Here is a 12,643-nt window from a genome sequence, read left to right as displayed (position 1 = left end):
CTCTGCCCCCTTGTCCTTTTGGGTGATTGTTTCATGTGAGATGAGTGTAGCTCAGTGGAGTTACCTGTACTTTGTATTGCCGTAGTAACTGTGTACTACTGAATAAACTCTGTATTCTGTGATTTACTCTCCTGCGCCTGACTCCTTCAAATCACACTCTCACAGTTCCACAATTGTTCTTAACGGAAAATGGCCTTCTATTTCCAGTAGGCTATTCATTTACAAGGGATCCACCTTCCTTATTGTTTGGATATAAGTGGATACAACCTCTCAAATAGGTACCATTTTCCTAACTATTGTTCTATGTTTTGTTCTGGGTGTTGTTGTTCTTGTTCCTACGGCTGAAACTAGCCAGCTAGCCAGCTAACTAGCTACTTGCTATTAGCCACCGTTAGCGGTCTTCACCACTGTCCGTGGCCTGCACTACCTACCAGCCAGTTCTAGCCTGGACAATTATCGGCCAGTCTGCACAGCGTGCTATCGACCCAGAGCATATTGGATTTTCTGCCGGAATAACTGAATCACTGGACCTTAACACGGACCATCGCAACTAGCTAGCTGCAACCGAATGGCTGTTGTTGGCTAATATCCACTTACCGACGTACCAGTTAGTCTTGAGCTAGCCTCGAGCCAGGCCCATCTCCCGGCTATCTACCTCTCTGTCAACCGGACGGGACCTCCTAGTGTCGACACGGAGCCCCACCGATCCATCACGTCTGGTCTGCCGACGTAATCGTCTAATGTGGTTTCAACAGGCTTCCCGTTGCGACGACCACAAAGATCCATCTGCTAGCCCCGGCCTGCTTGCACGCGCAATCATCAGCAGTGTTTCCTGCTCGCCTGTGCTTTAGCAGCCTACGATCTGCTCCCGGACTTACTTAGTGCTGTTCACTGGACCTTATGATCACTCAGCTACACAGCTAATGCCTGCTGGACTGTTTCTTTACACGGTACCCCAACCTGTTTATCTGTTTAGCCTCAGCCCAAAGTTTTGTTGCCATTACCAGTTGTTGTCTTAGCCCTCTCGAATAACACCTGTGATTGCGTTATGCCTCTCTCCCATGTCAATATGCCTAGCCTATTGCTGTTTGGGTTAGTTCTTATTATACAATTTTACTGTAGAGCCCCAAGTTCAGCTCAACCAGCCTCAGAGAGCTCCTTTGTCCCATACACGCGGAGACCGGCTCAATCGGTACCTCCAGTGATGCTATCTCTTTCATAGTTACCCAATGCTTAGATGTACCTCCACTGTACTCATATCCTTCCATATCCTTGTCTGTACATAATGCCCTGAATCTATTTTACAACGCCCCAGAAATCTGCCCCCTTTCTCTGTACCAAATGCACTAGAAGACCAGTTCTTAAAGCCTTTAGCCGTATCCTTATTCTATTCCTCCTCTGTTCCTCTGGTGATGTAGAGGTTAACCCAGGCCCTGTAGCCCCCAGTATCACTCCTACCCCCCAGGCGCTATCATTTGTTGACTTCTGTAACCGTAAAAGCCTTGGTTTATTGCATGTTAACATCAGAAGTCTCCTCCCCAAGTTTGAGTTATTCACTGCGTTAGCACACTCTGCCAACCCTGATGTTCTAGAAGTGTCTGAATCTTGGCTTAGGAAGGCCACCAAAAATTCAGAAATGTCCATTCCGAACTACAACATTTTCCGTCTAGATAGAACTACCAAAGGGGCGGAGTTGCAATCTACTGTAGAGATAGCCTGCAGAGCTCTATCATACTATCCAGGTCTGTGCCCAAACAGTTTGAGCTTCTACTTCTAAAAATCCACCTTTCCAGAAATAAGTCTCTCACTGTTGCCGCTTGCTACAGACCCCTCTCAGCCCCCAGTTGTGCCCTGGACACCATATGTGAATTGCTTGCCCCCCATCTATCCTCAGAGTTCGTACTGCTTGGTGACCTAAACTGGGACATGCTTCACACCCCAGCCATCCTACAATCTAAACTAGATGCCCTCAATCTCACACAAATTATCAAGGAACCTACCAGGTACAACCCTAAATCCGTAAACATGGGCACCCTCATAGATATCATCCTGACTAATTTACCCTCTAAATACACCTCCGCTCTCTTCAACCAGGATCTCAGCGATCACTGCCTCATTGCCTGCGTCCGTAATGGGTCCGTGGTCAAACGACCACCCTTCATCACTGTCAAATGCTCCCTAAAACACTTCAGCGAGCAGGCCTTTCTAATTGACCTGGCCCGGGTATCCTGGATGGATATTGACCTCATTCCGTCAGAAGAGGATGACTGGATGTTCTTCAAAAGTGCTTTCCTCACCATCTTAAATAAGCATGCCCCATTCAAAAAATTCAGAACTAAGAATAGATACAGCCCCTGGTTCACCCCAGACTTGACTGCCCTTGACCAGCACAAAAACATCCTGTGGCATACTGCATTAGCATTGAACAGCCCCCGCGATATGCAACTTTTCAGGGAAGTCAGGAACCAATGTACACAATCAGTTAGGAAAGCAACGGCTAGCTTTTTCAAACATATATTTGCATCCTGTAGCACTAACTCCAAAAAGTTTTGGGACACTGTAAAGTCCATGGAGAATAAGAGCACCTCCACCCAGCTACCCAATGCACTGAGGCTAGGAAACACTGTCACCACCGATAAATCTATGATATTCGAGAATTTCAATAAGCATTTTGCTACGGCTGGCCATGCTTTCCACCTGGCTACCCCTACACCGGCCACCAGCTCTGCACCCTCCGCTGAAACATGCCCATGCCCCCCCCCCGCTTCTCCTTCACCCAAATTCAGATAGCTGATGTCCTGAAAGAGCTGCAAATCTGGACCCCTACAAATCAGCTGGGCTAGACAATCTTGACCCTTTCTTTCTAAGATTAGCCGCCGAAATTGTTACAACCCCTATTACTAGCCTGTTCAACCTCTCTTTAGTATCGTCTGAGATCCCCAGAGATTGGAAAGCTGCCGCGGTCATCCCCCTCTTCAAAGGGGGTGACACTCTAGATCCAAACAGTTACAGACCTATATCCATCCTGCCCTGCCTTTCGAAAGTATTTGAAAGCCTAGTTAACAAACAGATCACTGACCATTTCGAATCCCACCGTACCTTCTCCGCTATGTAATCTGGTTTCCGAGCTGGTCATGGGTGCAACTAAGCCACGCTCAAGGTCCTAAACGATATAATAACCGCGATCGATAAAAGACAGTACTGTGCAGCCGTCTTCATCGACCTGGCCAAGGTTTTTTGACTCTGTCAACCACCGCATTCTTATTGGCAGACTAATTAGCCTTGGTTTCTCAAATGACTGCCTCGCCTGGTTCACCAACTACTTCTCAGATAGAGTTCAATGTGTCAAATCGGAGGGCCTGTTGTCTGGACCTCTGGCAGTCTCTATGGGGGTGCCACAGGGTTCAATTCTCGGGCCAACTCTATTCTCTGTGTATATCAATGATGTCGCTCTTGCTGCTGGTGACTCTCAGATCCACCTCTACGCAGACAACACCATTTTGTATATATCTGGCCCTTCATTGGACACTGTGTTAACAAACGAGCTTCAATGCCATACAACACTCCTTCCGTAGCCTCCAACTGCTCTTAAACGCTATTAAAACTAAATGCATGATCTTCAATCGAACGCTGCTTGCATCTGCCCGCCCGACTAGAATCACTACTCTCGGCAGGTCTGACTTAGAATATGTGGACAATTACAAATACCTAGGTGTCTGGTTAGACCGTAAACTCTCCTTCCAGACTCACATTAAGCATCTCCAATCCAAAGTTAAATCTAGAATCCGCTTCCTATTTCGCAACAAAGCCTCCTTCACTCATGCTGCAAACATCCAGGCTCTGTCGTAGCGGGCGAGACCCGTGGGGCGGCGCCTGGCAGGCTCGTCCAGGGTAGGGGAGGGAATTGCCGGCAGGGATGTAGCTCAGTTGGTAGAGCATGGCATTTGCAACGCCAGGGTTGTGGGTTCGATTCCAGTATAAAAATAAAAATGTATGCTCTTGGATAAGAGCGTCTGCTAAATGACGTAAAATGTAAAATGTAAAATGTAAACATGCCCTCGTAAAACTGACTATCCTACCGATCCTTGACTTCGGCGATGTCATTTACAAAATAGCTTCCAACACTCTACTCAGCAAATTGGATGTAGTCTATCACAGTGCCATCCGTTTTGTCACCAAAGCCCCATATACTACCCACCATTGTGACCTGTACTCTCTCGTTGGCTGGCCCTCACTGGTCATCCCCAAAGCCAACACCTCCTTTGGCCACCATTCCTTCCAGTTCTCTGCTGCCAATGACTGGAACGAACTGCAAAAATCTCTGAAGCTGGAGACACTTATCTCCCTCACTAACTTTAAGCATCAGTTGTCAGAGCAGCTTACCGATCACTGCACCTGTACACAACCCATCTGTAATTAGCCCACCCAACTACCTCATCCCCATATTGTTATTTACATTGTTATTTATTTTGCTAATTCGCACCCCAGTATCTCTATTTGCACATCATCTTCTGCACATCTATCACTCCAGTGTTAATACTAAATTGTAATTATTTTGCACGAATGCCTATTTATTGCCTCCATAACTTACTACATTTGCACACACTGTATATAGATTTTCTATTGTGTTAATAACTGTACGTTTTGTTTTTGTTTATTCCATATGTAACTCTGTTGTTGTTGTTTTTATCACACTGCTTTGCTTTATCTTGGCCAGGTCGCAGTTGTAAATGAAAACTTGTTCTCAACTGGCCTACCTGGTTAAATAAAGGTTAAATAAAAAATAAAATAAAAATAAAAACCATTTTGTTTTAAAAGTATTTCAACAAGGCTGTAAACATCCAGTTCGTATTCTACTATGACTCATTGCCAAGTGCCAAAAGCCATGCACATACTCTACCCCTTTCAGTTTGACAAAGATTAGGTATAGATCAATAGCAGTTGAACCTGGTGCCCTAGTAATAACTTCACTAACCTTTACTTCACCCTGAAGCAGTGACATCACGTTGACATTACTCTCTTGACACAGTTTGGCTAGTCATCCAACACAGTAAACAACTTCAGAAAACATTAGATTCCCAATCATTAGATCTTGAGACAACATTTGATTTCATGACATTTCCTGTTTCTTAAGAGCTTGAATGTTTAGCAATGTGCAAACATGTTAAAATCGACCGAAGGGTCTTTAGAGACCCACACCTTAATTTTGAACAACAACAGAAATGGCAGCCCCACCACTTGGTTTGTTATAAAGCTGAGGGATGGGGCTCATGAGAATCCCCATTTCCTCATAAGAAAATGCCTACCTTCACACAACTTCTGCCTTATGGTCTCACGGATCTTGGAAATAGCTTTATAGTCATGGACATAAAACACGTAGTTGGATGAAGGCTTGTTTCCAATAGCGTTCAACTCCTCCTCTTCCGTCTCGGATCCCACACCAATAGCAAAGATGATTATTCCTCTTCTCCTGGCTTCCTCTGCTGATGCTTTCACCTCATCTTGTGACTTTCCGTCTGTTAGGACCACAGCGATTCTAGCAACGCCCTTTGGGCCTCGTTCAGACAGGTTAAACAGTTTGTCGCTGGCAAACTGTATGGCCGTCCCAGTCCTTGTGTTTCCCCCCATGTAATCGATGGATTCCATGGCTCTGATGAGATCCTTGCTACGAAGGTGCTTCCCTAACGGGATATTTATGATTGGATCATCGCTGTATTGGACCACTCCGACCTGGGTGAACTTCTGGCCGATGTTAAAGCTTGTGGTGATGTTGACAAGCCATCGCTTGACTATTTCAAAGTTCACATCAGCTACACTCCACGAGCCGTCTAGGATAAAGACCAAATCGCTTGCAACAGTTTTACAACCTGTAAGAGAGATGATAAAGATGAGTGGTTTTACACTGCCTTGAAAAAACATGAATGAAGAGTATTCACTTCTTATAAAGGAATGACCTTTACCAATACAGTACATAGAGAGCATTCCTGAACATCCATTCTGTATTTATAGTACAAATGAGCAATAATGGACACCATGCAATGGAAATGTGTCACAAATAACGACGAAGACAGAAGCACGCTTACTGAATCTCATGTCCTCATCTTGTGCTGTACAAGACAAGTGAAGGAGCATGAAGCACAGACACCGCAAGACACAATGCATGGATCTGGTTTTGCAACCCATGATACTGAAGTACCAAACTCCAATTGTGCACCTATAGGGAAAGGGAAACAACACATGCATAGCTGAGATTGTCGTTCCAATTATTCTTATCAGTTAACAAATCAAAGAACTGCAGACAGTTTTGCTTACTCGTCATTGTTCTTACTTGAATTCCATGCAATGCATATCTTGAATATTGAAAGTAGAAAACTGTGACAAAATATGGAGGGTCAGTATATTGCATTTGTTGTAAACAAGATAAAGCAACTTACAATGGAAAATAAGTATGTTAGTGACAATGAAACATGGAATAGCATTCTGAAGTCTCTCTCTCTTTCTCTCTCATTATCTCTCTCATTCTCTCTCTCTCTCTCTCTCTTGCTCTCTCTCTCTCTCTCTCTCTCTCTCGCGCGTGCACTCTCTCGCTCTCTCTCGCTCTCTCAATTTACGGGCTTTATTGGCATGGGAAACGTATGTTAACATTGCCAAAGCAAGTGAAGTAGATAGTAAACAAAAGTGAAATAAACAATAAATATTAACAGTAAACATTACACTCAGAAGTTCCAAAAGAATAAAGACATTTCAAATGTCATATTATGTCTATATACAGTGATGTAACAATGTGCAAATAGTTAAAGTACAAATGGGAAAATAAATAAACATAAATATGGGTTGTATTTACAATGGTGTTTGTTCTTCACTGGTTGCCCTTTTCTTGTGGCAACAGGTCACAAATCTTGCTGCTGTGATGGCACACTGTGGTTTTTCACCCAGTAGATAAGGGAGTTTATCAAAATTGGGTTTGTTTTCTAATTCTTTGTGGATCTCTGTAATCTAAGGGAAATATGTGTCTCTAATATGGTCATACATTTGGCAGGAAGTTAGGAAGTGCAGCTCAGTTTCCACCTCATTTTGTGGGCAGTATGCACATAGCCTGTCTTTTCTTGAGAGCCAGGTCTGCCTACGGCGTCCTTTCTCAATAGCAAGGCTATGCTCACTGAGTCTGTACATAGTCAAAGCTTTCCTTAAGTTTGGGTCAGTCACAGTGGTCAGGTATTCTGCCACTGTGTACTCTCTGTTTAGGGCCAAATAGCATTCTAGTTTGCTCTGTTTTTTTTGTTAATTCTTTCCAATGTGTCAAGTAATTCTCTTTTTATTTTCTCATGATTTGGTTGGGTCTAATTGTGTTGTTGTTGTTGTCCTGGGGCTCTGTGGGGTCTGTTTGTGTTTGTGAACAGAGCCCCAGGACCAGCTTACTTAGGGGACTCTTCTCCAAGTTCATCTCTCTGTAGGTGATGGCTTTGTTATGGAAAGTTTGGGAATTACTTCCTTTTAAGTGGTTATAGAATTTAACGGCTCTTTTCTGGATTTTGATCATTATCGGCCTAATTCTGCTCTGCATGCATTAATTGTTGTTTTTCGTTGTACACAGAGGATATTTTTGCAGAATTCTGCATGCAGAGTCTCAATTTGGTGTTTGTTCCATTTTGTTAATTTTTGGTTGGTGAGCGGACCCCAGACCTCACAACCATAAAGGGCAATGGGTTCAAATGTTTTTAGCCAGATCCTAATTGGTATGTCAAATTTTATGTTCCTTTTGATGGCATAGAAAGCCCTTCTTGCTCGTTCACAGCTTTGTGGAAGTTACCTGTGGAGCTGATGTTTAGGCCGAGGTATGTATAGTTTTTTGTGTGCTCTAGGGCAACGGTGTCTAGATGAAATTTGTATTAGTGGTCCTGGCAACTGGACCTTTTTTGGAATACTTTTGATCATACTTCTTTGTTTCTCTCGCTTTAGGAAACTGTGTATTTCATTGCTGTTTCCAGCAAGTGAAAGTAAGAAACGGCAGACATTAGAAGAAGCTGCTATAAATGAGGAACAGCACAGGAGGTTGGTGGCACCTTAATTGGGGAGGACAGGCTGGAGTGGAATGTGTGCAATGGTATCAGCCATTATTATGAGCCATCCTCCCCTCAGCAGCCTCCACTGAGGAACAGATACTGTATGCTCCATAGAAAGCATTTGTGGAAGGAAGGAAGGAAGGAAGGAAGGAAGGAAGGAAGGAAGGAAGGAAGGAAGGAAGGAAGGAAGGAAGGAAGGAAGGAAGGAAGGAAGGAAGGAAGGAAGGAAGGAAGGAAGGAAGGAAGGAAGGAAGGAAGGAAGGAAGGAAGGAAGGAAGGAAGGAAGGGCCTTTGGTCAGCTCAGTCAATCCATCCGATCAACTTAAAGCAGTGGGTTTTCCTGAGACAATGACTAGACTTGGATAGGTCAATTCTGCAATGACCGAGATCTAAGTCTCATCCACCATATGTAACTGTGCAGTCGGTTTGTTGTCACAGCCATAACATGACTGGGTTTTTCCACTCCCTGACACAGGATTTGAGGCACAGCTCAGTGAGGGGCCAAGCTGCCATGGTAGAGCCGGCCATTTTGTTCCGGCCTTTCCCCCCAACCTGTCCAGAGCACCGGGGGAAGTGACATGAGCCAGTTAGCATGGCTTTTCCCTCTATTGACTTTCCTCCGAACTGGATATTTCTACATTTCTGCCAAAACCACATGGAATTAATTTACGGCGTCAGACAGTGAAATTCCAGCTCTGGACAGTGACCAAACACATGTAGTCATGACAAATGGATGGCAACCATTGTCCAAGAGATAAAGAGACCTGATTGGATGACAAAGTTAACGATGCTCATTCCTGAATGTACGTTAAAATTCTCTAAAATTACCCATTGATGCATTTGTTTTCAGGTCAGTGCAGTGCCGTGCTGTTCACCATATGGCTTTTTTTTCTTCTTCTATGACCCACTCATTGACCTCTGAGTTTATTGGGGCAGTGCAGACACTTTATAGCTCTCCACCTTGGTCAAGATGATGGAATGGCAGGAATAATGACGCTGGTATGCAGTATATTATAACCCTGAGAAAAATACAACATTACCAACATACAGATTCTTCTGCCAGACATATTGCCTAAAACTTGAAACCAAAACATGACTTAAAAATCCTTGGGGGATGTAGTTATTCATCTAGTTTGCAGCAATACTGAGTAAAATATTTATGTCATGCCTAGTGGGTTGTATCCAGCTGGACATGGGAGTCAGGAAGCTCATGTTAAACAGCTGATTCCTCCCACTTTTCCAGAAAAGTTGCTACCACCAGAGTTAACCAGACCACAAACCCATATACATGATAAATTACAGATTTTTTGGTTCTTACCCTACCATCTTTGGTTGCTATTTTCTTCTACTTTATAGAGTTGTTGTTAGGGATAAAAGTTGATGTATCGTTTTCACAACTGCAAAGCTACTTGGTGCACTTTAAGTGCACATACTAAAATGGCTATTTCAAGATTAGCACATGCAGTCTTTTTATTTTTATTTATTATTATACAGTGGTTTGCTTAAGTATTCACCCCCCTTGGCATTTTTCCTATTTTGTTGCCTTACAACCTGGAATTAAAATTGATTTTTGGGGGGTTTGTATCATTTGATTTACACAACATGCCTACCACTTTGAAGATGCAAAATATTTTTTATTGTGAAACAAAGAAGAAATAATACAAAAAAACAGAAAACTTGAGCGTGCATAACTATTCACACTTACAGCTGCAAGTCTCTTGGGGTATGTCTCTATAAGCTTGGCACATCTAGCCACTGGGATTGTTGTCAATTCTTCAAGGCAAAACTGCTCCAGCTCCTTCATGTTGGATGGGTTCCGCTGGTGTACAGCAATCTTAAAGTCATACCACAGATTCTCAATTGGATTGAGGTCTGGGCTTTGACTAGGCCATTCCAAGATATTTAAATGTTTCCCCTTAAACCTCTCAAGTGTTGCTTTAGCAGTATGCTTAAGGTCATTGTCCTGCTGGAAGGTGAACCTCCGTCCCAGTCTCAAATCTCTGGAAGACTGAAACAGGTTTCCCTCAAGAATTTCCCTATATTTAGCGCCATCCATCATTCCTTCTGACCAGTTTCCCAGTTCCTGCCGATGAAAAACATCCCCACAGCATGATGCTGCCACCACCATGCTTCACTGTGGGGATGGTGTTCTCGGGGTGATGAGAGGTGTTGGGTTTGCGCCAGACATAGCGTTTTCCTTGATGGCCAAAAAGCTAAATTTTAGTCTCATCTGACCAGAGTACCTTCTTCCATATGTTTGGGGAGTCTCCCACAAGCCTTTTGGCGAACACCAAACGTGTTTGCTTATTTTTTTCTGTAAGCAATGGCTTTTTTCTGGCCACTCTTCTGTAAAGCCCAGCTTTGTGGAGTGTACAGCTTAACGTGGTCCTATGGACAGATACTCCAATCTCCGCTGTGGAGCTTTGCAGCTCCTTCAGGGTTATCTTTGGTCTCTTTATTGCCTCTCTGATTAATGCCCTCCTTGCCTGGTCTGTGAGTTTGGTGGGCGGCCCTCTCTTGGCAGGTTTGTTGTGGTGCCATATTCTTTCCAATTTTAATAATGGATTTAATGGTGCTCCGTGGGATGTTCAAAGTTTCAGATATTTTTTTATAACCCAACCCTGATCTGTACTTCTCCACAACATTGTCCCTGACCTGTTTGGAGAGCTCCTTGGTCTTCATGGTACCGCTTGCTTGGTGGTGCCCCTTGCTTAGTGGTGTTGCAGACTCTGGGGCCTTTCAGAACAGGTGTATATATACTGAGATCATGTGAAAGATCATGTGACACTTAGATTGATTATGTGACTTCTGAAGGTAATTGGTTGCACCAGATCTTATTTAGGGGCTTCATAGCGAAGGGGACGAATAAATATACACGCATCACTTTTCCGTTATTTATTTTGTAATTCTTTTAAACAAGTAATTTTTTTTATTTCACTTTACCAATTTGGACTATTTTGTGTTTGTCCATTATATGAAATCCAAACAAAAATCCATTTAAATTACAGGTTGTAATGCAACAAAATAGGAAAAATGCCAAGGGGGATGAATACTTTTGCAAGGCACTGTAATTACTTGGGGGGTAGATCAGCTTTAATATTGCAGACAGATTGTAGCTTCCATCAATATAATTGTCAATATAATTTCCAATGTCCCATATATATATATTTTTTAAATATACAGCATATACAGTACCAGTCAAAGGTTTGGGCACACCTACTCATTCCAAGGTTTTTCTTAATTTTTTTACTATTTTCTACATTGTAGAATGATAGTGAAGACATCAAAACCCTCTGATGTCAACAACTACAGACCAGTATCCCTTCTTTCTTTTCTCTCCAAAACTATTGAGCGTGCCGTCTTTAGCCAACTCTCTTGCTATCTCTCTCAGAATGACCTTCTTGATCCAAACCAGTCAGGTTTTAAGACTGGTCATTCAACTGAGACTGCTCTTCTCTGTGTCACAGAGGCTCTCCGCACTGCTAAAGCTAAATCTCTCTCCTCTGCTCTTGTCCTTCTAGACCTGTCTGCTGCCTTTGATACTGTGAACCATCAGATCCTCCTCTCCACCCTCTCTGAGCTGGGCATCTCCGGCGCGGCTCACTCTTGGATTGCGTCCTACCTGACCGGTCGCTCCTACCAAGTGGCGTGGCGAGAAGCTGTCTCCGCACCACGTGCTTTCACCACTGGTGTCCGCCAGGGCTCAGTTCTAGGCCCTCTCCTATTCTCGCCATACACCAAGTCACTTGGCTCTGTCATATCTCTCACATGGCCTCTCCTATCATTGCTACGCTGACGACACACAACAATCTTCTCCTTTCCCCCTTCTGATAACCAGGTGGCGAATCGCATCTCTGCATGTCTGGCAGACATATCAGTATGGATGACGGATCACCACCTCAAGGTGAACCTCGGCAAGACGGAGCTGCTCTTCCTCCCGGGAAGGACTGCCCGTTCCATGATCTCGCCATCACGGTTGACAACTCCGTTGTGTCCTCCTCCCAGAGTGCGAAGAGCCTTGGCGTGACCCTGGACAACACCCTGTCGTTCTCCGCTAACATCAAGGCGGTGACCCGATCCTGTAGGTTCATGCTCTACAACATTCGGAGAGTACGACCCTGCCTTACACAGGAAGGCATAGGTCCTAATCCAGGCACTTGTCATCTCCCCGTCTGGATTACTGCAACTCGCTGTTGGCTGGGCTCCCTGCCTGTGCCATTAAACCCTACAACTCATCCAGAATGCCGCAGCCCGTCTGGTGTTCAACCTTCCCAAGTTCTCTCACGCCACCCCGCTCCTCCGCACACTCCACTGGCTTCCAGTTGAAGCTCGCATCTGCTACAAGACCATGGTGCTTGCCACGGAGCTGTGAGGGGAACGGCACCTCCATACCTTCAGGCTCTGATCAGTCCCTACACCCAAAACGAGGGCACTGCGTTCATCCACCTCTGGCCTGCTGGCTCCCCTATCTCTGCGGAAGCATAGTTCCCGCAGCCCAGTCAAAACTGTTCGCTGCTCTGGCACCCCAATGGTGGAACAAGCTCCCTCACGACGCCAGGACAGCGGAGTCACTCACCACC

The 12,643-nt window shown here is 44.4% G+C and overlaps 1 protein-coding gene across 2 annotated transcripts in view; it reads right to left on the bottom strand.

The window, feature by feature from the left end:
- Positions 1-12,643, bottom strand: part of LOC121575089 (collagen alpha-1(XXI) chain) — a 117,210-nt gene that overhangs the window by 98,167 nt on the left and 6,400 nt on the right. For both annotated transcript variants that reach the window (XM_041887930.2, XM_041887939.2), the window contains exons 2-3: positions 6,084-6,214; positions 5,307-5,867 (exon numbers count right to left, since the gene is read on the bottom strand). In XM_041887930.2, the coding sequence (XP_041743864.2) occupies positions 5,307-5,867; positions 6,084-6,183 (661 nt within the window). In that variant the 5' untranslated portion in view covers positions 6,184-6,214. The remainder of the gene's footprint in view (positions 1-5,306; positions 5,868-6,083; positions 6,215-12,643) is intronic.

This window comes from Coregonus clupeaformis, chromosome 1 (genome assembly GCF_020615455.1).
Source record: "Coregonus clupeaformis isolate EN_2021a chromosome 1, ASM2061545v1, whole genome shotgun sequence".
Lineage (NCBI taxonomy): Eukaryota > Metazoa > Chordata > Actinopteri > Salmoniformes > Salmonidae > Coregonus > Coregonus clupeaformis.
This window is presented reverse-complemented; position numbering and strand designations above follow the sequence as displayed.